Below are 26,043 nucleotides of genomic sequence, written 5' to 3' on the forward strand. Positions count from 1 at the left end.
AGAAGTCTGACTCTGCATCTCAAGCTTTTGACATATTTTGCAATATGTGATCTGCCAGGGTTTTTATATATATATATATATATATATATATATATATATATATATATATATATATATATATATATATATATAAATTAATTTAATTTCTCACTTCTCACACTGATTCTGTTACCTTGGGATTTTTTCCTCAAATTCCATTTACATTTTTACATTACAATACCAGTACATTACAATGTAATTGTGCACAATAGCTTATTAAGATAACTTATTACTTGTTAACAAAAGCAAATTGTTGTAAATATATTCTAAAGTCTTGAGAGGATCATGACTGGTCTACCTTGTAATGCTTGCAAATAATTAGTTTTTTTTACAATAACTTTTTAGAATATTTTTTGCTTTTAAGCTTATACCACTGACATGCCTCCTGTTGCAGCTAACAGACTCTCACCATATTTGTTGAAATCCGTTTGTAAATTAATTTCTCTTGTCACTACCTCAGATCTTAAAAAGGGCCTGGCAAAATGTACAGATAATTTAGATTACAGATGATTACAATATCCTCGAGTGTAATTTATTATGGATATAATTTCTTCTCATTCCCTGTAGATGGTGATATTTCTCGCTAGATGGCAGTGCAGTTTTACAAATACACTGTTTCAGCAAAATTGAAGAAACATATGTAAACACTGCGGTAACAATACTGTTTAACTGAAACTTGATCTTGTATACATTCCTTTTTGTGAAACAAAATAACAAGTAGAAACATGCTTTGGTAAAGAGTCAATTGCAGTTTTACAGATTGACATTGTCATCATTACATTTCATTGTCGTTGTTGGTTATTCTCTCAGAGCCACAGACTGTTGGTCTAAAGGGTAAACTGATAAGATAAGAAGGTAATTTTGACATACTACACCATTAATATTAAAGTATGGATTAAGAGCCCATTGGCCACTTCATTGATTTTGTTGTTCATCCCTGACAGAAAGAGGAAAATCCACTCTTTCACTGCAACACTGAGAGAATCAGTGACTTGCTTCATCTGTGCTGGCACTGTAATGGGAATCCACTGGCTTTGGGAGCTGCACATAACACATAGCATAAATGTTCACAAAATAATTATCATATTGTTGCCTTTTGGGTTCATAAACAGTATAAAGCCACCTCTTTATTTCAACTGACAATATCCTGTAGACAAGACAAGTTAAATGAGTAAAAAAACAAATGAGCACTGAGCATAAGGCAACACGTTTTTAAAGTTGCTTAGAGGGTAATAGAGAAATGTGCTGGACAGCAGCCTGGAAAAGCCACCCGTAGCCTCGGGGCCTGCATTGCATCTGATTGACTGTGACAAACAGGTGATATCACCGCTGCACACGTCAGTCACACAGGGGGACAGATCACATGTGACAGGCAGGGATGTCTAAACCCTTTGTGTTATCACTGCTAATGTAACCTTTACTGTAACAGCATTAAAAAATGTAATGCAAAGTAATCATGAGCTAGAACAAATACCCCACTTTCATTTACATATTATTTTATTCACTAACATAACTAGTTGGGATAAATTAGAAAATGTTACCACTTTTAAGAATCTATTACAATGTTAGATTTTTTTAATTACAAAAACAGTTGTTGCAATAAACCTCCATTACAAATTTACAGCTGGCTGTTGGTCCATATCTCCTTGTATGTCTTCCTCCAATTTGTACCCCAGCGTGTCAGTCTGTTGACCTGTTCATTGAGTCAATTACCTAATTAGTAGACTGACAAAGACAGTCAGTGCATCAGTACAGAGCATTCTGCTGGCTAGCCACTCTTCTAGGTTGGGTGATGTTTTCTTCTGTAAAAACCCACTCTGTGTGCCGAGTCTAGGGCTTGTGCCGGCTGCGTGGGGACACCTCTCCCTGGGACAGATGCCTTCACTCAGGCCCTGATTTAATGAAAGGAGTTGTTTAAAGTGGGATGTCACCGAGGCATTTCTCCTGCTGCTCCTAAAGGTCACTGTACGCATGCAGCACTGAGCAATAAAGCATAACAATGCTTTCAGGCTCTTTTGTGTGGTGAGCAAAAGGGAATTAAATGTTTCCAGGGCTTATTTCATTAGATACACAGGACTTTTCATCAGGACTTTTGTTTCCAGTTCTGTTTCTTTTAATTATATATCTATCCATCCACCTATCTCTATCTATATACTATACATTCATATACACTCACCTAAAGGATTATTAGGAACACCTGTTCAATTTCTCATTAATGCAATTATCTAACCAACCAATCACATAGCAGTTGCTTCAATGCAATTAGGGGTGTGGTCCTGGTCAAGACAATCTCCTGAACTCCAAACTGAATGTCTGAATGGGAAAGAAAGGTGATTTAAGCAATTTTGAGCGTGGCATGGTTGTTGGTGCCAGACGGGCCGGTCTGAGTATTTCACAATCTGCTCAGTTACTGGGATTTTCACGCACAACCATTTCTAGGGTTTACAAAGAATGGTGTGACGAGGGAAAAACATCCAGTATGCGGCAGTCCTGTGGGCGAAAATGCCTTGTTGATGCTAGAGGTCAGAGGAGAATGGGCCGACTGATTCAAGCTGATAGAAGAGCAACTTTGACTGAAATAACCACTCGTTACAACCGAGGTATGCAGCAAAGCATTTGTGAAGCCACAACACCTACAACCTTGAGGCGGATGGGCTACAACAGCAGAAGACCCCACCGGGTACCACTCATCTCCACTACAAATAGGAAAAAGAGGCTACAATGTGCACAAGCTCACCAAAATTGGACAGTTGAAGACTGGAAAAATGTTGCCTGGTCTGATGAGTCTCGATTTCTGTTGAGACATTCAGATGGTAGAGTCAGAATTTGGTGTAAACAGAATGAGAACATGGATCCATCATGCCTTGTTACCACTGTGCAGGCTGGTGGTGGTGGTGTAATGGTGTGGGGGATGTTTTCTTGGCACACTTTAGGCCCCTTAGTGCCAATTGGGCATCGTTTAAATGCCACGGCCTACCTGAGCATTGTTTCTGACCATGTCCATCCCTTTATGACCACCATGTACCCATCCTCTGATGGCTACTTCCAGCAGGATAATGCACCATGTCACAAAGGTCGAATCATTTCAAATTGGTTTCTTGAACATGACAATGAGTTCACTGTACTAAACTGGCCCCCACAGTCACCAGATCTCAACCCAATAGAGCATCTTTGGGATGTGGTGGAACGGGAGCTTCGTGCCCTGGATATGCATCCCACAAATCTCCATCAACTGCAAGATGCTATCCTATCAATATGGGCCAACATTTCTAAAGAATGCTTTCAGCACCTTGTTGAATCAATGCCACGTAGAATTAAGGCAGTTCTGAAGGCGAAAGGGGGTCAAACACAGTATTAGTATGGTGTTCCTAATAATCCTTTAGGTGAGTGTATATATCAAATATGCATATGATATTAGGATCCAAATTAAATTCCACAAAATGCTAAATCCATTTGAAATTATATTGCTGCATAATTACATTTCTTGCTTCTATTTATTTATTTATATTGTTTTACAACAATATCAGGTTAACATCATAGAAAGCAGAACACATGCGCACAGGCTAATAGACTAATAGATACATAAAGATGCGCAATTCTAATGAAAGCTATCCGAGTCTCCTAGTGGCTTTTGGCGTATTGATATAAACTGATCAGACAGATAGGGGGCACTAAATCACTTAAGACCACAGGAAACTATTTTGAGCTAAAGTTCCTTCTGTATAATGTGAAACGATAGCAATGCAACACAATGATGAGTTCTAAAACAGCAGGGAAGAAGTCTAGTCAATCTACTGCAGAGTTAGTCAAGCATGTGATAAGAAAAGTGCACTGGTTGACCTTAAGGCTGAATCACCAGACTTAAAAATAAAGCAAAGAAACACTTGTCTGACTTTTCTCCTGGAAGCCTGGGGGCAGAGCAGATTTGCATTTTTATTGTGGCTGCTGTTGCTTCAGTTGTTGCTTTGCTCAGTACTTCATTATTGAAAACCCTGTCTTGTATGATTAGAGACCTTGGTATGATATTTGGTATTCAAAACTGGAAGTTGGATGGCAATCCTAAAATATCTGGCTTCATTAAAATCAGTTTAAATTGCACTCCACACAAGGCTTTTACGGGGAAGGGGCAGGGGGGGGGGGCAGTACGAGTTATTTCATAATAAGCAGGTGCTCATCTGGTCCCAAAGCCATAGCTCCCCAGTCTCTTACTGTGTAATGAACGAATGGAACGGCAGGAGTTATAACGAGTGTCTGTATGTCTTCTTTAAACAGAAATCCCCAGCGAAGAAGCTAAGCCATGCGATAAGTAAGTCGCTAGGATGTGTCCCCAGCAGAGAACCACCACATCCTGTGTTCCCAGAGCAACCAGAAAAACCACTTGATTTGGCGCATATAGTGTAAGTACTTAACGGCCTCCAAGAGAAGATGGCGCGTAAAGTGGCGGTGACTCACGGGACGCACGCTGTTGTTCCGTACATCTGAAGCCATGGAGTTCGTGGACAGGCTAGTCACACACACGGCACCCCACAACTCAGCTCTTGTGGAATGTTATGTTCTGTTAGATAGATAAATTCAATTCAATAAGTTCAATTGCAGCTATTGGAGAGATAATTACTAATCCTGGGTGAAACAGACCAATTTCATGACAGGAACAAGTATATGGCTGCCTTGTATTGCTTGTGCTGCGAGCCAGTCCAGCCGGCACTGTTGTCAAACTGTTCTGGCAGGTTTTTGTGAATGTGCCTGCACTACATGGGCAGTCAGTGTGTCTCAGAAGCCCACGATTTGTTGTGTAAAGACCTGCAGGCTGTGGTCCTGCATTTTCTTTGGTTTTGTTTTCTGGTTTTCCCCTCTGGCTTCTGACGAGGTGATTTGGCTTGACCTATCCTGTGGGAAGAACAATATTTGTTAATGATGTGAAAAGCTAAAACAGGACTAAATGCTTTGCGTTAAAAGTACAGTTAGGTCCATAAATATTTGGACAATTACACAGTTGTCATCATTTTGGCTCTATATGGCACCACAATGGATTTAAAAGGTCTTTAAGTGCAGACTTTCATCTTTAATTTGAGGGTTGTTATATCCAAATTGGGTGAACAGTGTAGGAATTACACCCATTTTGATGTGGTCCCCCCAGTTTTAGGGGCTCAAAAGTAATTGGACAAACTACCATAATCATGAATTAAATTGTGAGTTTCAATACATGGTTGCAAATCCTATTCAGTCAATGACTGTCTGAAGTCTGGAACCCATAGACATCACCAGATGCTGGGTTTCTTCCCTGGTGATGCTCTGCCAGGTCTGCACTGCAGCTGTCTTTAGTTCCTGCTTGTTCTTGGGGCATCCAAATATTTATGGACCTAACTGTATATACCAATCCTTAAATAAGGATGGAAAGATTCTGCTTATTAAATTAAATTGTGCCTGGAGTTTTGGAACTGAACAATATTTTGTTTGTTTTTCAGTGGGTGGTTTGAAACTTTTTAAAATTAATAACAGAAAAGTCATTCTCAGACTAATTTCCCTTAAAAAACCTTAAACTGCACTATGGCCCATAGTAATGTTTTAATCTTTTGCTCTTAAGTAAGGAATCCTACCTTCATCACACAGCTGTGGAAAAGCTGAATTACCCATTTCATTAGGTTTTGCATTTAAAAATATCAGATTTTGCAAATATGCTATTAAATGTGTCTTACATTCAAATAGTGGACATTTTTTTTGCCTAGTGAGTAAAAAATCAAATGTCTTTAGAGTACGTTTCCAAAATGACAATTAATGCCACACAGATGTGACTTTTGCAATTTCTACTGACACGTCACATAAACGTCCACTTTGACTGCCATGTAGTTAGTGACTAATGTTGTGGGCAAATTCCAATTCTGAAGCATCTGCAGATCACCTGATGAAAGAAGATAAATAATGTTGACTGTATGGCAGTAGTGTGTAATGGGCAATAGGTGTAGTGTAGGTGGGTAAACATCGTAACTTTTTATTGCCAGCACTACCTTACTGATACTTATTGTGCTTTTAACAGAAGAGCCCCGTGTTATATGTCCTAGAAGTCTTCAAGAGATTCTCGATAAAATACAGAACAGCCAAATTATGTTAAACATCATTATTGTGTTTTGTTTAATTCTTATTGTGTGAATGATTTCCAGGTAAAATCAGTTAAAGAGCAAATTGCCGGTGTATGGCTTTATGTATCACAAGGTGTTACATCACCGTTTTTCAGTGGACTTCATATTCTTGTCATCGTGTGCATCCTGTTGAGCTTTTAACTACTTACATGATAAGCCTGATGAAACCAGACAAACAAAGTCAGCTTTTATTGGTGAAAGGGATTCTTCCTCCTGGCTGTAATCTGTGTGACGTCACTCGAAGATGCTAATGAAATGACGTTCTTCCCAACCATAGTGTGAGGGGCAGCAGTGTGGAGTAGTGGTCCGGGCTCTGGACTCTGGATTGGAGGGGTGTGGGCTCAATCCCAGGTGCTGAACACTGCTGCTGTACCCTTGAGGAAGCCGCTGTACCTAGATTGCTCCAGTAAAAATGGGTAATTGTATGTAAAAAGAATGTGATGTTAACACACATATATATAGTAACAATTATTAGTTACCCTGTATAAGGACATCTGCTAAGAAATATAATAATAATAATAGGAACAGTTTGTAGATGTAATAATATTTTCAAAAGATTTACTTGAAACCGTACCCAAAATAATGAAACACTTTTTGAATAGTTTGGAGATGCTGAATGAATGAATGCAGCAGCAGTTGCGTTGTGGTACATATTGTCTTCTTCAGGAGAAATATGTTCCCAAACAATGATTTGTATGTTTCAGTTTTGAAAACCTGACTTGAAAGCAGCAGCAACATCTAACACTGTTGCTGAAGATTTCATTAAATGCCAGAATGAATTTATAGAGCTAAGAATATGCTCTACTAGGTTATCCGGGAGATGGAAATGAATATCTTGGAGACTTAAAAAATGCAGCCCTATAAAAATAAATACAATACTAGGATGGAATTAAGTGCACTACAGACCTGATGCATCGCACTGGCTCATGTTTTGCAAATACAATGATAACTCATCTCATTATGGTTTTAATACATACGGTTCTGGGTGAAGTGGACAATCCAGTGAGCTCATCTTAAGGAAAGCTTGTTTGGTTATTATGAGTTTTAGGAATAAAATTAGAGTTGCAGTTTGTGTATAAGATTGTTAAAACATCATAGACTTCAAGTAGGTAATGAAATAAACCAATATAAAGTTGTGATAATATTGAATGTGATGTAAAACTACACTTGCACTATAGATTCCTTGCAAACCCAATATCCATTCCACAGTTGGGTCAAATATATATGGAAATGATCTCACTATAACAATTCACAGTGGTAACCTAAATGAATAACTAACAGGCTAAAGTCTGTGAATTGCATGCATTTGCCTCATATGTTGATTATTAAGCCTGTGTCCAATTTAGATTAATACAATATTTCATGAAAGATGCAGATGATTCTCATGGAACAACAAGGTGCAGCTGGCAAAAGTGACAATCGTGTTCTCTCTCTTATAAACAACTGCATGCAAACACAAATAGCTCAACACAACATATATGTATGTTAACAATTGATGGGGAAAATGCAAGAAAGTAATTTTTTGGTACATTTAAATATACAGAAATGGGCATACATTATTCAACTGAAAGCAGCTGCTCCTTGAAAGCTAAACAGCTTCAGCTTCATCACACCTGGCACTTTGGCATCTCTCTGCAGCTTTTGGAGAAAATGTAGATTTTGTTTTTTATTTCTTGTTGGCTGCGTATAGATCACTCCAATTACAGCGTTTTCAGGAAAGAAAATTAATGTGGGGCCTCGCCCTTTTTCAAATACAGTTTGGCCTATTATATGTTCTTATAATTGAATGACAGTTTAAAATTGTCATTGAACATCAACATTGCTGTTGATACAATAAGGTCTCTGTGAAAAAGATATTTGTGCTAACGCATTCATCTCAGCTGTCTGCAGTCTTTCTCCATACTGCTGCTCACTGACTCACAGGTGGCTCCTGTCTCCTAAGGGACCTTCTGTACAATTCAAATGCTCCTTGCCCACTTTCAAGAGATGACGTCTCCCAAAAGGATAGCGGTCATGCTACTGTCTTATTTGCTGAGAGAGAGAGAGAGAGAGAGAATATTTCAGCTTTGACAGTTATTCATCTTTCTGTTCCCTTAAGCAATGGGAACTGGTTCAGTAACAAAGATCTAAAAGACATTTCTTTGGCTGTTGATCCTATAAAATGAAGGAAAGTCTAGCAAACCTCCTCTAGCCCACTGCAGAGGGGGCTGTCTGTGTGTTCAGTGCCCTCCTGCACAGCCTGAACGTTCATGCATCAAAATAGCCTGATAACTAAGTGCTTTGAAATAACCAGGTCTGGTCTGGCTGTGAGAAATGAAATTGCTTTAAACTTAAAGGATACCGAAAAGACAAAGTCCACAGCGTTTGTGCTCCTTGAAGAGATTGATGGACAGGGCATTATCCTGATTTTCCCCTCGTCAAGGTTAACATCCACTCAAGTGTATTTATCCAGGGGATAGATCTAAGTAGAAATCAAATCAAATGCTCTGTAGGCATCTCCTCTGAATTTGTTCTTGAGAGTAAGATGCCACAGGATTTTCAATTAAACCACCCGACCTGAGTGATGTCAGATTAAAAAAAAAAAAAAAAATCCTTAGATATGGAGAAACATAATTATCACCATTTCTGTTTTGTTGCTAAGTTCATGAAGGTCTAAACAATAAGTGTAACAACATTTAAACAGAAATGCAAGGGAAATAATTTTCACATTACTTTTAGTATAAATATCTATAGCATCATAAATAAAAAGTGATCTTAAAAATGTATATTAAAGCTAGATTTTGTTTTTCCTTTCCTACGTCCTTCCTTTTACATGCATATATATATAAAAGAGGTTGATGGGCTGAGAAAGCTGTAGGCATTTCTTACAGGCATTTTCCCAGTGTTTTGTTTCATTAGCATCAAATTGGAATCTGTGAGAAAAAAAAAAAGAAAACGCTAATGCACAGACACTGTATTTTTAAGCAGTGTGTATTGCAGTTATATTCTTGGCACTGTTAATTCACTCATGATTGTATTGACATTTTCTTGTAATCCCTTCTTCCTGTCTCAAATCAAACTGATCTCCCAGAAATTAAAATAGAGAATGGTCTCCTTCATAAATACAATCAAACAAATTGGTGTCTGATGGTGATGTTGGTGAATGTGTGACAGAATCGAGTAGCATTACTCTCACATGTAGCCCCTCACTCTGTGTGCCAATTCATCTCTCTATTCTGTAACCTATAGACTATATATTTATCCATACACACATGTATGCATTATTTGATTCAGTAAGAGGATGCAGGCAAGCACTGAGTATTTTTCGGTACAAACAAAATACCTAAAAAGAAACTTAGTCTATCCATCAAAAATAGTTACCTGAATTTGTAAAGAAACGATGTTAAAAATGATTTGGATAAGGCCTATTTGAGAACATCTTGATCCTGCCCACTGTGAAGCGTGGAGGCCAATCTGTTTAGCTTTGGGGTTGTTTTTCATTTTCCGGTCCTGGTGCTCTTGTTACAATGGAAGCACAGATGGATTCCAGAATGTACCCGGATATTATAACCAAAAACCTGGTGCCCCCTCATTCCCTCTGTTGAGAAGCTCAAACTTGGTCACAGATGGGCTTCCCAGAATGGTATTGACCCGAAACACATGTCCAAGTCTAGGACCAAATGGTTATGGCAGCACAAACTCCTCATTCCTGACACACCATCACAGGCTCCAGACCTTGTACAGCAGAATGTGTGTAGTATGCAACTGTAAGCCAATCACCCGTGAGCTGGAGAGGATGCTGGGATATAAATACACACCAACTGTTGACAAATATGCTGTGGATACATAGGATTGATAGAATAGAATAGCGTACAATATTGCCATTCATTACTTTTTGAATGATTTGTATTGCATTAAAGAGACAAATGGTAGTTCCAGTCTGAGTATAGGAGCACATCTGGAGGCTTCTGTACACAGAAAATATGCATATGCTTCTGTATATAGTTAGTTTTCTTTTCATTACAGTGACTGAAATGAGAAATTAAATTTAAATGGTATGAAGATTACTTTAAGTACAAATATATGTATGTAGGACTGTCAGGGGAGCTGATTTTAATTAAACTGCCTGGGCAAACACATTGTGTGTTGTTAGCTAATTTGAAAAATGCATGTCTCCTATTTTAAAGGCTAATAAAAAAAACAGCAGAGGTGTATTTATCTTTCAGAGATGACATGGTAGAAAATATATGTAGGAGGATTGCAGAGCTTTCACCCAATTTACTCTATGTAAAACAAATAAATTATATAAATGAATTCCATTGCCTGTTTTCTGCAAGCAGGATGCTCACACACAGCTTACACAGAGAACTGATCTTGTCCAGCAAAAGCAGCAGCCTCTGAGAGCTGACAAAGAATATCAGATGTCATAATTATTCATGAACTTACCTTTTATGGTAGGGAAAGGAAGGAAAGTAGGCACATTTTTGCTTTAACTAGGATGAGATGTAAATCTGTGCGTTGTACTGTAACCGGTTTATTCGGTAGCTTTTGCATTGTGCCAGATGCCCTTAGCCTGCTTTGTGTTATGCTGGGGGAAGACTCAAATTGAGCAGATGCTTGGACTGAATGCCCAGGTCTCAGAGAGGTCATTAGCATGTAACTGGTTGTTATTTTTCACAGTAGAGAACAGGCACATTCAAAGAAGACATGGTTAAAATATAGCGATTTGGGAGACTTCATGGAAGTCTGGAGCTCAAATACTTATGGCAGCAATTCGAATGTTCTCAGTGGTTGTGTATTTCAATGTCATTACACAGAATGGGGAGCCGACTTGATACAAGTTACAGTTGTCTCATCATTTTCAGATGAGAGAATGATTTGTAGTTGAAGGCGAACAATCAGCTTTGTATATACTAGTGTAGATTTGAGGGCTGATAAATGTTTCCTTTCCAACTTCTCTTTGAAAACTCTGCTGGCAGCGTCTTCCTTTACCATAGTTAGTGCATTGTAATATACGATGAAATGGACTGTGAAATACAGGCAGATAGGAGGAGTAAAGTAATTTGCTCGGGAATGAATGGGTTGAGTGTAATCTTTGTGACCAGAGGACCTTGTTAATTAATTTCAGCTGCTGAAAAATTGCTTTCCATCCCCATTACAACTTGTGTTTTGTCAAATGAAAAATATAATATTTCCTGGGGAAGACGACGCTGACCCAGAGATGGTTCATCGACAAAAATGCTTCATACATATTAGATTGTAGGCTGAAAGATTTATTGCAAAAATAATGTAGACCATAAAAGTGGAAACTAATTCTAATGATTTAATTATTTATCTGTGTACTGTTTGTACACGGCATAAATTGAAACAAGTATCATTATTTTTGGATACATGACATCATAATCAACAGACAATACTCAATCTGTAAAACGTTTTTTGGATTATTATTTTTTTCCCAGTTTTTATTCAAAAGGGTTTTGTTTGCTGGGAGGTGATTTCAGGAGAGTTGGTGGAGCACATTTAAATAATTACTAAATGATCAATTGCATGTGTAGAACATTATTGGATAACTGTACTGTTCCTGACGTGTGGACTGGTGCCAGTTCTTCACTGCTTTATTTTCAGTTGTGTCTAATAGAAGCATCCTTTCAATGCAGTACATGCGTTTAATTAGACCTCCATTAATTTACAGCAAAATCCTCCTATACAAACAAACGTATTTTCATTTGATTATTTCAGTCTGTCTGGCCCTTTGATATACGAGTTTATTTAAAAAAAAAAAAAAAAGGATGACGTATCCTTTAAATCTTCATTTGAATGTGGTTTTGTTTTTTTTTTTTTTGGTCATTTGGTAGTTCTATTTCAAGATATTTAATTTATAAACATTTTATCAGATTCTCTAAAATTGAGCAAGATACAATTCTGCAATTTAAAACATTGTGACTGGTAACCTTGTGATGTCAGATTGACTGAAACATCCAGGTTTATATTTGCAATGTTGATGAAGCTAGTAGAGGTTAAACTTATGCATATTGATGCTTATTGTATAGGACTATCATGTTTAACACATTAACTGGAAATAGCTCGGAACAACAAAATGCTTTAGCCACTGTTCTCCTTTAAACAAATTGAATGCAAAAATTGATTTAATTGAGTCAAATGTGTCTGACATTCCTCCCGTAGTTACAGTTTGTTGAGCAATATTAATTAGTCCTCACAATTTGTGATAAGGTTAAGCAAGGTAACAAATCCTTTGAGTTACATCCATTTGTGTATGCAGTGGGGGCATTCTGCGGCACCTTACACAGGCCTTTGGAAAGTGTCAAGTTGACTCAATTCCTGGGTGAATGAATGGCGTGTTATCATTTATGTAAACAGACTGTGGTCTATGCAGATTGTTCCTTTTTCACATTACCAACAAAAACCCTGTCATTTGTAATCGTTCACCAAACCGAGTTGCTGAAGCTCTGACCGCACACAGCAGTGACCCAACACTTGGTTCTGCTGTCACCTGACCACACTGAGAAGACCATAATCATGGACAGCGACTGAGAACTAGCACATTGTACACCAGAGGTTGCATGACTCTTGAAGTGGGTAGAATATTTTAATGCGCACGTTGTCCTAAAAGCAGACCAGGCAGACCTTCTGTGCTTTGTTGTGGTTGCTTTAAATAACAGTTTAAAAATACATTAGATACATTTAAAAAAATAAAATAAGAACACCGTAGTAACGATTTCATTACTTCCTTTATTGGAAAGCAATGCATCGCTGTAGAAGTATTTTGCTTAGAGTGACTAAATCACTCTCTTAGCATTCTGCACATGAATTCAGCTTAATGGGGTTGCATATGAACAGGAAAAATCATTTGCAGCCAGATATTTCATTAGGAGGTATTAAATGAATGATTTAAAGATTGAAAATGAGAGTTTCAGCAGAATTATATTCACATTAGTACTTGTATTTAGTGCCGCTAAGCAACTAGCAATGAATTAAGTCATCGAGTAGGGAAATGACAGTCAGGGGGTAGAGAGATGACAGTATTCTTCCTTTCTCTGTTACGGCTTTCAGATGGCACTGCAGACTCATGCAGCAGGCTTTCGTTGTGGAAATGTGTCATTTCAGAATAGATTCATCATAAAGACATGTTATTTATTTATATTTATTCATTCATGCATGCATTCATTCATTCAAAATCTTATAAATAATTCTTACACAATTTCACAGGGCTGTTTTAAAGGCCTGCATAATAATGCGCTGAAAGACTTGAATTCTAGAAAGAACAGATTCCCCATTACCACTAGATAAGATCAGTACACCCAGGCCATGAATCCGTTTTGCATTTTTGATTATAAAAGAAACCTGTACAATGTCACTGTCATACTCCATACAGCCCAAAGCATACGTCTGTAGGACCCGACAGCTGCATTACGTTATAGCTATCTGTCTATCTTTGAGTTCAAGATATTTGATGTGCAAATGTCAGTAAGAGAAGGAACTTGAATGCTAAAGAGTAGATTTTGTTTGTCAGTTTTTCTTGCCCCAGGAAGGCAGAGCTCTGCTATCATGAGGGTCTTCAGTTACACTTCCAATGTGTTCCCTGCTGTCTGGAAACAACACAAAATACAGATGTAATTTATGAGCAAAGGAGTTATAAGTAGCCAAAACTAATGGCTGCTTAATATAAATCTTTTATGTGTTCTCACTACACCAACAATACAATTGTACACTCACCTAAAGGATTATTAGGAACACCTGTTCAATTTCTCATTAATGCAATTATCTAACCAACCAATCACATGGCAGTTGCTTCAATGCATTTAGGGGTGTGGTCCTGGTCAAGACAATCTCCTGAACTCCAAACTGAATGTCTGAATGGGAAAGAAAGGTGATTTAAGCAATTTTGAGCGTGGCATGGTTGTTGGTGCCAGACGGGCCGGTCTGAGTATTTCACAATCTGCTCAGTTACTGGGATTTTCACGCACAACCATTTCTAGGGTTTACAAAGAATGGTGTGAAAAGGGAAAAACATCCAGTATGCGGCAGTCCTGTGGGCGAAAATGCCTTGTTGATGCTAGAGGTCAGAGGAGAATGGGCCGACTGATTCAAGCTGATAGATGAGCAACTTTGACTGAAATAACCACTCGTTACAACCGAGGTATGCAGCAAAGCATTTGTGAAGCCACAACACGTACAACCTTGAGGCGGATGGGCTACAACAGCAGAAGACCCCACCGGGTACCACTCATCTCCACTACAAATAGGAAAAAGAGGCTACAATTTGCACAAGCTCACCAAAATTGGACAGTTGAAGACTGGAAAAATGTTGCCTGGTCTGATGAGTCTCGATTTCTGTTGAGACATTCAGATGGTAGAGTCAGAATTTGGCGTAAACAGAATGAGAACATTGATCCATCATGCCTTGTTACCACTGTGCAGGCTGGTGGTGGTGGTGTAATGGTGTGGGGGATGTTTTCTTGGCACACTTTAGGCCCCTTAGTGCCAATTGGGCATCGTTTAAATGCCACGGCCTACCTGAGCATTGTTTCTGACCATGTCCATCCCTTTATGACCACCATGTACCCATCCTCTGATGGCTACTTCCAGCAGGATAATGCACCATGTCACAAAGGTCGAATCATTTCAAATTGGTTTCTTGAACATGACAATGAGTTCACTGTACTAAACTGGCCCCCACAGTCACCAGATCTCAACCCAATAGAGCATCTTTGGGATGTGGTGGAACGGGAGCTTCGTGCCCTGGATGTGCATCCCACAAATCTCCATCAACTGCAAGATGCTATCCTATCAATATGGGCCAACATTTCTAAAGAATGCTTTCAGCACCTTGTTGAATCAATGCCACGTAGAATTAAGGCAGTTCTGAAGGCAAAAGGGGGTCAAACAAAGTATTAGTATGGTGTTCCTAATAATCCTTTAGGTGAGTGTATATTTGAATCAAAAAGGCATTAATAAACTATTATCTCTTTCTATAACTTGCAGTGGTTGAATAAATATTCTATAAACATTCTACTATTCATTATTACAGTATTAATATAACTTATTGTAATACTTCACATAATAGTCATAGTAGTAGTAGTAATAATAAAGAGCTTAAACACTGCATTTTCACTGTTCAGTTATAATTCTTATGGGATGCAATTCTGTGACTATGATAATAATAATAATATGTTGTAGTCATCCATTTAGTCCCAGGAGTTTGTCATGGAACTTATTAACTCGGTGTGTCTTGCCTTCAGCTACACCATTTTTTGATTTATGGGTCATAACCTTCTTTGAAAGGGAAATGTGTTTTATTCCACTACTGGCAATTTTTGCATTCTTCATCCCATCATGAACACCATGCCATTCTCAGCTGAAAGACAGTCAAGCGAAAAAAGTTAAAATAGGTATTTTGTATTCTTACCCTACAGTACACTTGCAAACCCTGTTCTTTTTTAAAGTCCCAATAACAAACATGGCTGTCCAAACCCCCAAAAGTACTAAGCTTGTGTTCCACTAATGTCATTTCATTGTGTTTGTAGGCCTTCAAAGCTAAGACTACATTATGGGACTGGGGGTGGGTATCAGAGCTAGGTCTTACCCTTGGGCACAAAACACATTTTATTTGTATTGCAGCTTTTGAGAAAATTGCTTTACAAGACTTTTCTACCTTCTTCAATTTTCCGATTTTAATTTGAATTCTGTGCCAGTCCCGTCAAAGCGGCTAAATTCTCCTTGAACTAGATATCGTGCAGAAACTGACGTAAATCAAATTGGGAAAGACATCACCCCAGAATGGCTTTTAGGGGAGGACGTATTCTGCTCTTATTGAATTTCTAGGAAGAATTTATATATAATTGAAAAAAAAAAAAAAGATGGGAAATATTTCATATGATTTACATTAAAAATTAATAAGGTAGAAATAAGGATTGGTTCTGATTTATATATAAAACAATATAAAAACCACAAATAGATTAAGGTGAAATATCTTGATTTAAGCTAAAAAAATTGGGTGGTGAATAAATAATGTTGGAAATAAAAAGCTTTTATGTTTTGATACAGATGAGGTTTGCTCAGTGTGAGTAACAGCTTGCTCAGGTGTGTTCTCTCACTGCTGCAACGATGAACATTATAAAACCGAAATACACAGACGTATGTTCGCCGTGACATTGACAGGTATATGTGCTGTGTTGACAGTTCAAGTATGAAATAATAATAACCCTCACAGCTACAATAATAATCATAGTCTTGTTACTTCTGCAGTCTTTGTAAAACATGGTAATGAAGCATCATTTCAAATCCCATTACTTATTCTTTAATGCATTTACTTATTTATGTTTTATATATAGCTCCAAGGTTAGCTTTAATTGGGTAAGATGGTGCTTATATAATATACATCTCTCTTAGTAAAGCAGTTGGAGCTTCAACTTTCACATAGTTAAAACTAAGCACAAACTTTATTCTGTTAATTCAATCTCCTGGTTGAGTGTTTCATTGCTTGGTTTGAAAAGCCAATTTACATACTGCAGTAAATTGTACACTGGTAAAATGTTTAGCTACATTATCAAGTAAGAACTGAAGTGATCTAGCACAGTGGCAGGGAGGTGTATGAAGCACATGTGAAATTATAATAGGTAATATACTTCTATGCTCATAGTGCCCTGAGTTGTAATTGCATCCCATTCTGTGATTTGATGCACAATTGTTAATACTTTATTATTACATGTGTAAGTGTCCTAATTCGACATAACGTATAAGTCGGCACATGTGAATGGAGTTTGTGTTGATGTGACAGTGACGTAATGTTGTGCTCCTTGTGTGATACAGTGATTGTTGTTCTCCTGTACTCTTACAAAAAATGTGCAGCTTGTGATTTTTTTTTTTTTCCTCTCTTGCATTTAATATTTTTATCAGTCAGTCTGTGCTTCCTAACATCACTACCTAGGTTAATAACATTATCGTTTTCCACACCACCCTCAAAATCCTGCAGACGCCACCAGCAAAAACCCGGTGTAATCTTACTCTCTGCCTGCATTGCTGCTCTACCACCTTTTACTGCATTTGGCTCATATGGTATTTCCTTTCAGTCAAAAACAATCTATTCTTGATGCCGTTATACGGTGACATCCTACTGTGAGGAGATTCCAGTCTGCCTACACAAAAATAATTAATATATTCCTCTGTCTTAATAAGGATTGGAATAGTATTTTTATTCCTTCCAATGTAAATTAGCCAGTCAAAAGTTTATACACCACCTGTCTTGACTCATTTCATTCTACTGCAGTCTTCTACAGTTGAAGGCTGAATCAGGGTTTGATGGAAGGATTCACTGACCTAAAGCTCTATTTAGTGTGTTATTCCATGTCTGTTTCTTAATTAAACCACTGGTATGTCAAACTATTGTTGTGCATGACTAAACAAGCTCAAATAGCTTTCCTAGCTGTACATTTTTTAATGGAAATCTGTTGCTTTACTCTTGAGTAGAGGGTGTAGTCTCTGCTCCACACACTGCTGGTTTCTATGGTATTATTTAAATTGCCTTCAGGTGGCATGGACCAAAATTAACCTGTTACATCGGGGAATCATGCTGATTTGTTTGACTGTTTCTATAAAATCTGTACAGGAGACCTTAATCACATTTGATTTTGATGCAAATTTATAGATGTAACCTACTTTAAAAATAATTTGTGGCACTGCCTCCCAAAATATCCAAGACAGGTTTTCAGTTTACAGTTTTCTAAAGACATCAATGACTTCTGAAGATTTGCATGTTGTAATCCTGTCCAGCTAAAAATAGCAGGATTTATTTCTGGTGTGTTCTTTTAAAAAATACATAAAAGATGCACAGGGCTCCAGCTGTTTGCAGCATCAAAGCAATGGCAGAGGTGTCCATGCAAGCTTCGAACCAGGAGGTCAGAGGGGCGGAGCAAAGAAAGGCAGGATTTGGGATATTCTGTACCAATTCCCTCCTATCTGCTGTAGACACCGTGATTAAGGCAAATTATGTAGAATGGCTGGCTGATTAGGACAGGAAATTGGTGTTTGGAGCAACTGGATGTCTGACCAGAGGGAGAGCACACTACCAAGGCCTCGGGGAAGGATGAGTTCGCAGAGTGTGCCAGAGTAGTCCGAGTTCCATTAAATCCCTATTAAGGTACAGAAATCTCCTTATTTGTTGAATGTTCATTTGCTGTTCCATCTCTTTCTGTCTGTAAAGATAATGAGTTTTAGGTGTCAGGAGATGAGCAGAAAACCCTGCAGGGCAGCACAAGTCATTTTTTAGTAATATTTTGAAAAAGCTTTGGTAGGTAAATGTGGGGAGGAACTCTTTTGGACAGGTCCACTGGATGCCTTTTTCACATCTCAGAAATAGGGAAACAAAAGTAGGCTCATGCCATTACCGCTGTAGAGAAAGATGCCCCCCCAAAAAAGGATAGCGTATATTGCATAGTGCATTTCAAACCAGAGCTTGCTTGCTTACAGGTTTCTCATTGGGTACATTTCTTCTGACATTTGACAGGTCGGCGGATTCTGCACTATATGCTGTACAGTAGGTTTTGGAATAAAACGGTTCCACTTTTCAGCATTTTTCAAGAAGCATTTCACAGCTTCAGATGCATTATATGGATGCTTCTACTCGATTAGGTAGTTGAACAACCCATCTGGTCGGAGATGCAAAGCAATTGAGAAAATTATTATCTGTAATGTATCATGAATAATAAATGTGTGTTTGCTGAGCCGGTATCCAGTAATTGTCATTGCCAGATAAAATTTGCCGTTGCAATCAGTCCCCAGTAGTTTTATGCACTTGTGTCTGTGTTGTTTATATTTAAAACACATCCTTTTGGCTGCAACGAAAAACTTGATTGTATTTACTCTCTGTAATTCTACGAATTGTCTGTTTGTGTTGGAGCTGAATTGCCTCAATAAGAGGAGCCTGCATAGCAGAAGTGACTGATTAAGAAAACTTTCTCTTCTTTTTGTAGCTGATATGGTTTGATGTAAAAGATAAATAAATAAATGTACATGAGGTATCATATCGTCTCTGGAGACCGCAGCTGTGCCACTTCAAATGTAGGTTTTAATTTTAGGTTTTGTTTTGGAAGAATTTTGTACAGTTAACAGATGGAGTTGAGACAAATCTGAAAACATCTGCTAAATATAATATGACACCAATGGATAATTAAGGACTTGACGTGGAATTGGATATGCAAATATAAGAAGTGTAATCCCACTGTAGAAGAAATGCATCACTCCTGTTAGGGTCAGCCAGGGGACACTTGGTTCCCAAGAAGACAGCATAGTCCTGCTCGCACCTGATCAACCTCATAAACTATTCAGTCAGTTTCACCTTGACGTCAAGGTGGCCAGTTTTTCTTGTAAAATACAGTTGCCTATATCCACATGTTTGAGCCATCTTTGTTTAAAATTAACACAAGCACCAATAATAAAAAGGAAAGGGTGGGGTCCCAATTATATAATTGTTTAGAAGTGCTAGGTTTATTGCCTCAAGTAGAAACTACAATCCCTTGGTTCACCACACAGTTGTACAGCTGATCTCAATGAGAAACTAAAATCTGGAACACAGTGTGTCTTCATTCCCAGTGGAGCTCAGCCAGTTGAATGCTGTTAATGGGGTCTGACAGCATCTGTGTAAGAGAGGCATAGCCCAGGTAAACATTAAACGTTTTCACTTCATTGAACAATTTGGGACGATGAGCACACTTTTTTTTTTTTAATGGAAAGTATCAGATCAACCTAAAATGCTAAAACTCCAAACTCTGCCGTCAACCTCCTAACTCAGAACTCATGACTGCAGCCTCTCGGACGATTTCGGTGCAAGTAAATTGTGGGCTAAGGCATTGGTTTTCTAAAGGTGCCATTTGGTGCAGCCGTTGCTTCATTTCAGTGATGTCAAAGCATGTCATGAACTGCTGACCTAAGCCTTGGAATTAATATTCAAGCGCATCTCAAAACGGATCATGGCCGCGGGACAATGAGCCGATATTCATGAAGAATGGTCTCCAAGCTGCTGTCAGTGTGACAAGGTTAGCAGGTATTTCAAGGATTGATGACAAATTAGAGCTACAAAGAGCAAGTGTCTGTGTTCCTTTGACAGCGTCTTGAAAGGTGTTTTACTGGAACTGGTAATATATTGTTTTCCCCATCATTGTCTTCTGTTAAAATGGATCCACCTTTGAGAAGTATGGTGTAATGGAAGGGAATGCTCGGGCAAGGTGAGCAGTGTTTACAGCTCCATGTCTCTTTAACGGAGGTCATTCGCAGGATGGTTTCTCTTCCCCAAAAACACTAGATGAGAGTGACTCAAACATGGCAGTGCTGGGATTGTTGGCAAGGGAACAGCTGAAAAGGTGAAATATTGGGCAAAGTACAAGCATTACAAAAAACAATACAAGGACATTTTCCAGAAAGGCTTCCAAGCTTGACCTTATCAACTAGAGCACACAGAGTAGAGCTGTCAATGGGACATTTTTCCTTTCCCCAAGTCTCCAAGGACATCTGTCACCATGGAAGACCTGTGACATTGGGTAGATTGTGGTGCTCAACTGATGATGACAGAATAAGGGTAAAAGATTATGGTTGATCAGGCCTGTAAATGGAACAGACAGTGCATCCCAACTGACCAATGCCTTTCTACTCTGGAGTGCATGTAGCTCTGAATACATAAGGTAGCCACTAAACCTGACCTTCCTTTTTAAATTAGTTTTATAAGCATTACATGATGTATGGAAAGGAAATGTATAAAATCCTACAGCAGAAAACGCTCGAGCTCTGCATTGTGACAGAACGGGTTAGTTTGAATGACTTCTATTAGTGGCAGAGTTCTGAACCGGTGACAGCCTGTTGCCATTGATTCATCACTTCAAAATGTACACCACACACATTAATGCACAGAGCAAATTACTTCAGGCCTCCTCTTGACTGCCTGTATGCTATGAAAAAATGAAGCATTTTCGCTAATGTTTGACATTTTACATTTATCCAGGTACTAAACAATTAAATTGAACTTTGATTTAAACGTCCATATCTGCACATTTACTTTTTGGACATAACCTAATGGGATTTGACTATTAATACTAAAATCTAAAATGTATTAATGGAAAAACTGATAACTTCCAAGTCTCAGGATGAATACTGGGAAGGGGTATTACGTTTCATTTATACGTAAAACTGGACAACCAGTTGCCACTGTTTAGTTGACTCAAAAGAGCGTTACTTTTTAAGTCTAATTCATATAGCATTATAAAAATACTGCAGTAACCCCGCCTATTATCTGACACCATGTCAACACACTTTCCAGTCATTTTATTCACTGATTAAGTGGATTTTGTCTTTGGTTCTCTTCTGTGATTAAATGTTGTTTTTTTTGTTTGTTTGTTTTCTTATGTTTAAACTGTCATAGCTGCTTATGGGGCAGTGGTTGGTAAGATGTATTGTGTTTGTATGGAACAACTTTGGCCGTGTGTTTGTTCATTTAGATTAAAAGGGTTTTAGTGATTTTGGAGGAGCAAAGCTTTAATTTAATTATCGTGATTAAAGTGAAAGATAATAAGAATGAACCATATTACAAATGTGTTTCTCTTTCTCAAACAGGATTTAAAATTGCAATTATGGGATTGTTTATAATAGTAATTTATCGTTTCCATTGCTTGTACCTTTAGATTGTGTTATATGCTTTTTTTCTCTAAGAAGTCTTTTTATGAGTGTAAATGTTACCACAGTCCAAAGAACAACACATTTATGAAGACAGGGGAATAGAATATTGTTTACGAACAGCAGTTTGGGAATAAGCCTGATTTATTATCATTATATTTCTATTTGGTTTTTCAATTTTGCAGCTGTCAGCGCTGCCATTTGATTTCTTGTTTGTGTATGTACTCTGAAAGCAAGTATTATTGACTAATATTCTGAATATATTGTGTGTATTATATACAGTACTGTGCAAAAGTTTTAGGCAGGTGTGAAAAAATGCTGTAAAGTAAGAATTCTTTCAAATATAGACATGTTAATAGATTATATTTATCAATTAACTAAATGCAAAGTGAGTGAACAGAAGAAAAATCTACATCAAATCCGTATTTGGTGTGACCACCCTTTGCCTTCAAAACAGCATCAATTCTTCTAGGTACCCTTGCAAAAAGTCAGGGATTTTGTAGGCATATAGTCAGGTGTATGATTAAACAATTATACCAAATGGATGCTAATGATCATCAATTCAATATGTAGGTTGAAACACAATCATTAACTGAAACAGAAACAGCTGTGTAGGAGGAATAAAACTGGGTGAGGAACAGCCAAACTCAGCTAACAAGGTGAGGTTGCTGAAGACAGTTTACTGTCAAAAGTCATACACCGTGGCAAGACTGAGCACAGCAACAAGACACAAGGTAGTTATACTACATCAGCAAGGTCTCTCCCAGGCAGACATTTCAAGGCAGACAGGGGTTTCCAGATGTGCTGTCCAAGCTCTTTTGAAGAATCACAAAGAAACGGGCAACGCTGAGGACCTTAGACGCAGTGGTCGGCCAAGGAAACTTACTGCAGCAGATGAAAGACGCATCATGCTTACTTCCCTTCGCAATCGGAAGACATCCAGCAGTGCCATCAGCTCAGAATTGGCAGAAAACAGTGGGACCCTGGTACACCCACCTACTGTCTGAGAAGTCTGTTCAGAAGTGGCCTTCATGGAAGACTTGCGGCCAAAAAGCCATACCTCCAACGTGGCAACAAGGCCAAGCGACTCAACTATGCACGAAAACACAGGAACTGGGGTGCAGAAAAATGGCAGCAGGTGCTCTGGACTGATGAGTCAAAATCTGAAATATTTGGCTGTAGCAGAAGGCAGTTTGTTCGCTGAAAGGCTGGAGAGCGGTACATGAATGAGTGTCTGCAGGCAACAGTGAAGCATGATGGAGGTTCCTTGCAAGTTTGGGGCTGCATTTCTGCAAATGTAGTTGGGGATTTGGTCAGAATGAATGGTCTCCTCAATGCTGAGAAGTACAGGCAGATACTTGCCTCCCTGATGTTATTGCATGATGGACATCTGATTGGCCCCAAATTTATTCTGCAGCATGACAGCGACCCCAAACATACAGCGAAAGTCATTAAGAACTAACTTCAGCGTAAAGAAGAACAAGGAGTCCTGGAAGTGATGGTATGGCCCCCACAGAGCCCTGATCTCAACATCATCGAGTCTGTCTGGAATTACATGGAGAGAGAGAAGCAACTGAGGCTGCCTAAATCCACAGAAGAACTGTGGTTGGTTCTCCAAGATGTTTGGGCCGACCGACCTGCCGAGTTCCTTCAAAAACTGTGTGCAAGTGTACCTAGAAGAATTGATGCTGTTTTGAAGGCAAAGGGTGGTCACACATAATATGGATTTGATTTAGATTTTTCTTCTTCTGTTCACTCACTTTGCATTTAGTTAATTGATAAATATAATCTATTAACATGTCTATTTTTGAAAGCATTCTTACTTTACAGCATTTTTGCACACCTGCCTAAAACCTTTGCACAGTGCTATGTATATATGTATGTATGTATGTATGTATGTGTGTGTATATATATATATATATATATATATATATATATATATGTGTGTATATATGTGTATATATGTGTGTATATATGTGTATATATATATATATATATATATATATATATGTGTATATATATATCAACAGAAAACTCTTTCAATAATTGGATTACATGTAGGGGAAACAAGATAAAAGCAATTGTTTTTATTCCATTATTTTAATTTATTATTAATTATATTGTTAGACTTTGATTTAAAACTTATCTTCTTCCCTGTTTGATTCTCTCTCTCTCTCCCTCTATAAAAAAAATACTTTTTAGTTAAGATTACAGCTGACATAGCTTTGATTTTTAATGCAGTCTTTTTCTTCTAGATTTTAATTCACATACCCATCACATACACACTGTGGCTATCCAGACGACAGTGTTATTGTTGCACGTCAGTCCTAAAAGATTTATGTTTGCAATTTTGACTAAATTATATTTTTCAGGGGAAATGATTGAAGTTTGTGAAAGCACTGATGCAGTAGGAGATTTCACTGCAGAAAATAACATTTCATATCCAGAAGTCAATGAATGAGTGTGGGTATACAGAAAGCAGATACTGCCTAACGGATTATTGCTGTCTCAGCCTCTCATACCTCGGCCTGTTAGGTGTTATTAAGGTTAGTTCTGATAGAAGGATTATTTTGTGATCATGCTAATAGTTTAGTTTTAAGATCAAAAGTGATAGGGTTAATATTGTAATTAGAAGATCTTACACTTTGTGAATTGTATTTCTGTTAAGTGTAATTCTGTTCATGGTAGTAAAATGAAGAAGAATGTATAAAAGTATTACATTTGAGTACTACATCTTTTAATTTATGGATCCACATGAAGGGAACTCTCAGCTGTTTTATAACTGAGGGAACACAGGGCTATTAAAGCATTCTCAAAATGATAGAATAAAGATAATTTGCATTTGTGCTTTAATTAAATCGAGAACATTGTAGCTTCCAATTTTCGGCAGATTAACCCTGTGAGAAGAGATTGTATGATTTATCATGGAGCTGAAAAAGACATTCTCTTTAATTTTCATTTAGAACTTCATGTAGTGCTCAAAGTATATGAAAAAACAGTTTTCATTATCATCTGAAAACTACATTAAAATATATTTTAATTTAAACACAGAATCTTCTCTTTTTAAGCTAAATAGCCATTAAATAAACAGCTGCTTTTGCTGGATGTCATAGGATATATGTATACTCTAGTAATATCTTTTTGCAGTGATATACTATTCAGAGTTCAACTACAGTGTAAAACACCCAACATGCATTTACTGCATTAAGTGGTTGTTCTCGTTTTGACAAAACTTCATTAAATTATTATAGGGTGTAAATCTGTTGATCGTAACAGGTGATATTCTTCCACTCTTAAGTGAAACAGATGATCAGTGAAGCGAGATCCCACCCCATAAATCCTATGCAATATTTCTTCTGTCAAGTGTGAAACAATTGGAGTGGGTTCTTTGCTCTGAGGATTGACAGTGCTATGTAGAATAGACACTGGAGAGACCATAACCAGATGTCTCTACTGGACAGCCTTCTCTTTCAGTTAGTGTGGAAAATGGCATTTCAAAATCAGACTTCTTAGTGTGTACGTTCTGATGAGTGTTGTCTCTCCCCGATGAAGGATTTCAGTGTTCAGCCTTTGCACCCCACTGAGATGTATTATGAAAGAGACAGCATTGAGTGGCTGTGCACAGTCATATACGCTGCTTTGATTTCAGCGTGATTTGGACACCCAGCTCCCTGCGGCTGGAATATGAAATCACAACATTGTCTATGTGTTTCACAAGACCACACGCCAGGAATGATGATGGAGTTTTCTATTGAAGTTCAGATCTTCATCCAGAAGAGAAACCACAGAAGATGCGCAGCTGATTGAGCTATTATGTGAATAGCCTGGAACAAATATGTGTGGCAAATAAATGAGATATTTAGCAACCACAATTACCATTTAAAGGTAGGGTGTGCAGTCTTTTCCAGAAACATTTCTTGTTATACTGGTTGAAAGTCTCTTCACATCCTGATAGCAATCAATAATTTAAGTGGTCTAAATGGAAAAAAAAAAAGTATATATCTTCGGTGGAAGGGACAGGACTAAACAAGGTTCGACCAATCATTGCATTCGATCCGAATGTAATGATAGGATGTCCTTCCTGTCTGTCAATCTATATTTGCATACCGCCGCGCAACTTGTTCGCGCAGACAATCACACGTCATCAGCGCGGGAACATGGACGCTGTGCAGAGCGAGCGCGAGAATGGAAGGCTTTGGATCACCTCTGA

At 38.0% G+C, this 26,043-nt stretch overlaps 1 protein-coding gene across 9 annotated transcripts in view; it reads left to right on the top strand.

Annotated features, from left to right (window-relative positions):
• Window positions 1–26,043, top strand: part of LOC136751330 (dystrobrevin beta) — a 109,426-nt gene that overhangs the window by 38,422 nt on the left and 44,961 nt on the right. For all 9 annotated transcript variants that reach the window (XM_066706869.1, XM_066706849.1, XM_066706859.1 and 6 more), the window contains one exon: window positions 4,312–4,436. In XM_066706869.1, the coding sequence (XP_066562966.1) occupies window positions 4,312–4,436 (125 nt within the window). The remainder of the gene's footprint in view (window positions 1–4,311; window positions 4,437–26,043) is intronic.

Source organism: Amia ocellicauda, chromosome 1 (assembly GCF_036373705.1).
Source record: "Amia ocellicauda isolate fAmiCal2 chromosome 1, fAmiCal2.hap1, whole genome shotgun sequence".
In the NCBI taxonomy this organism is placed as follows: domain Eukaryota; kingdom Metazoa; phylum Chordata; class Actinopteri; order Amiiformes; family Amiidae; genus Amia; species Amia ocellicauda.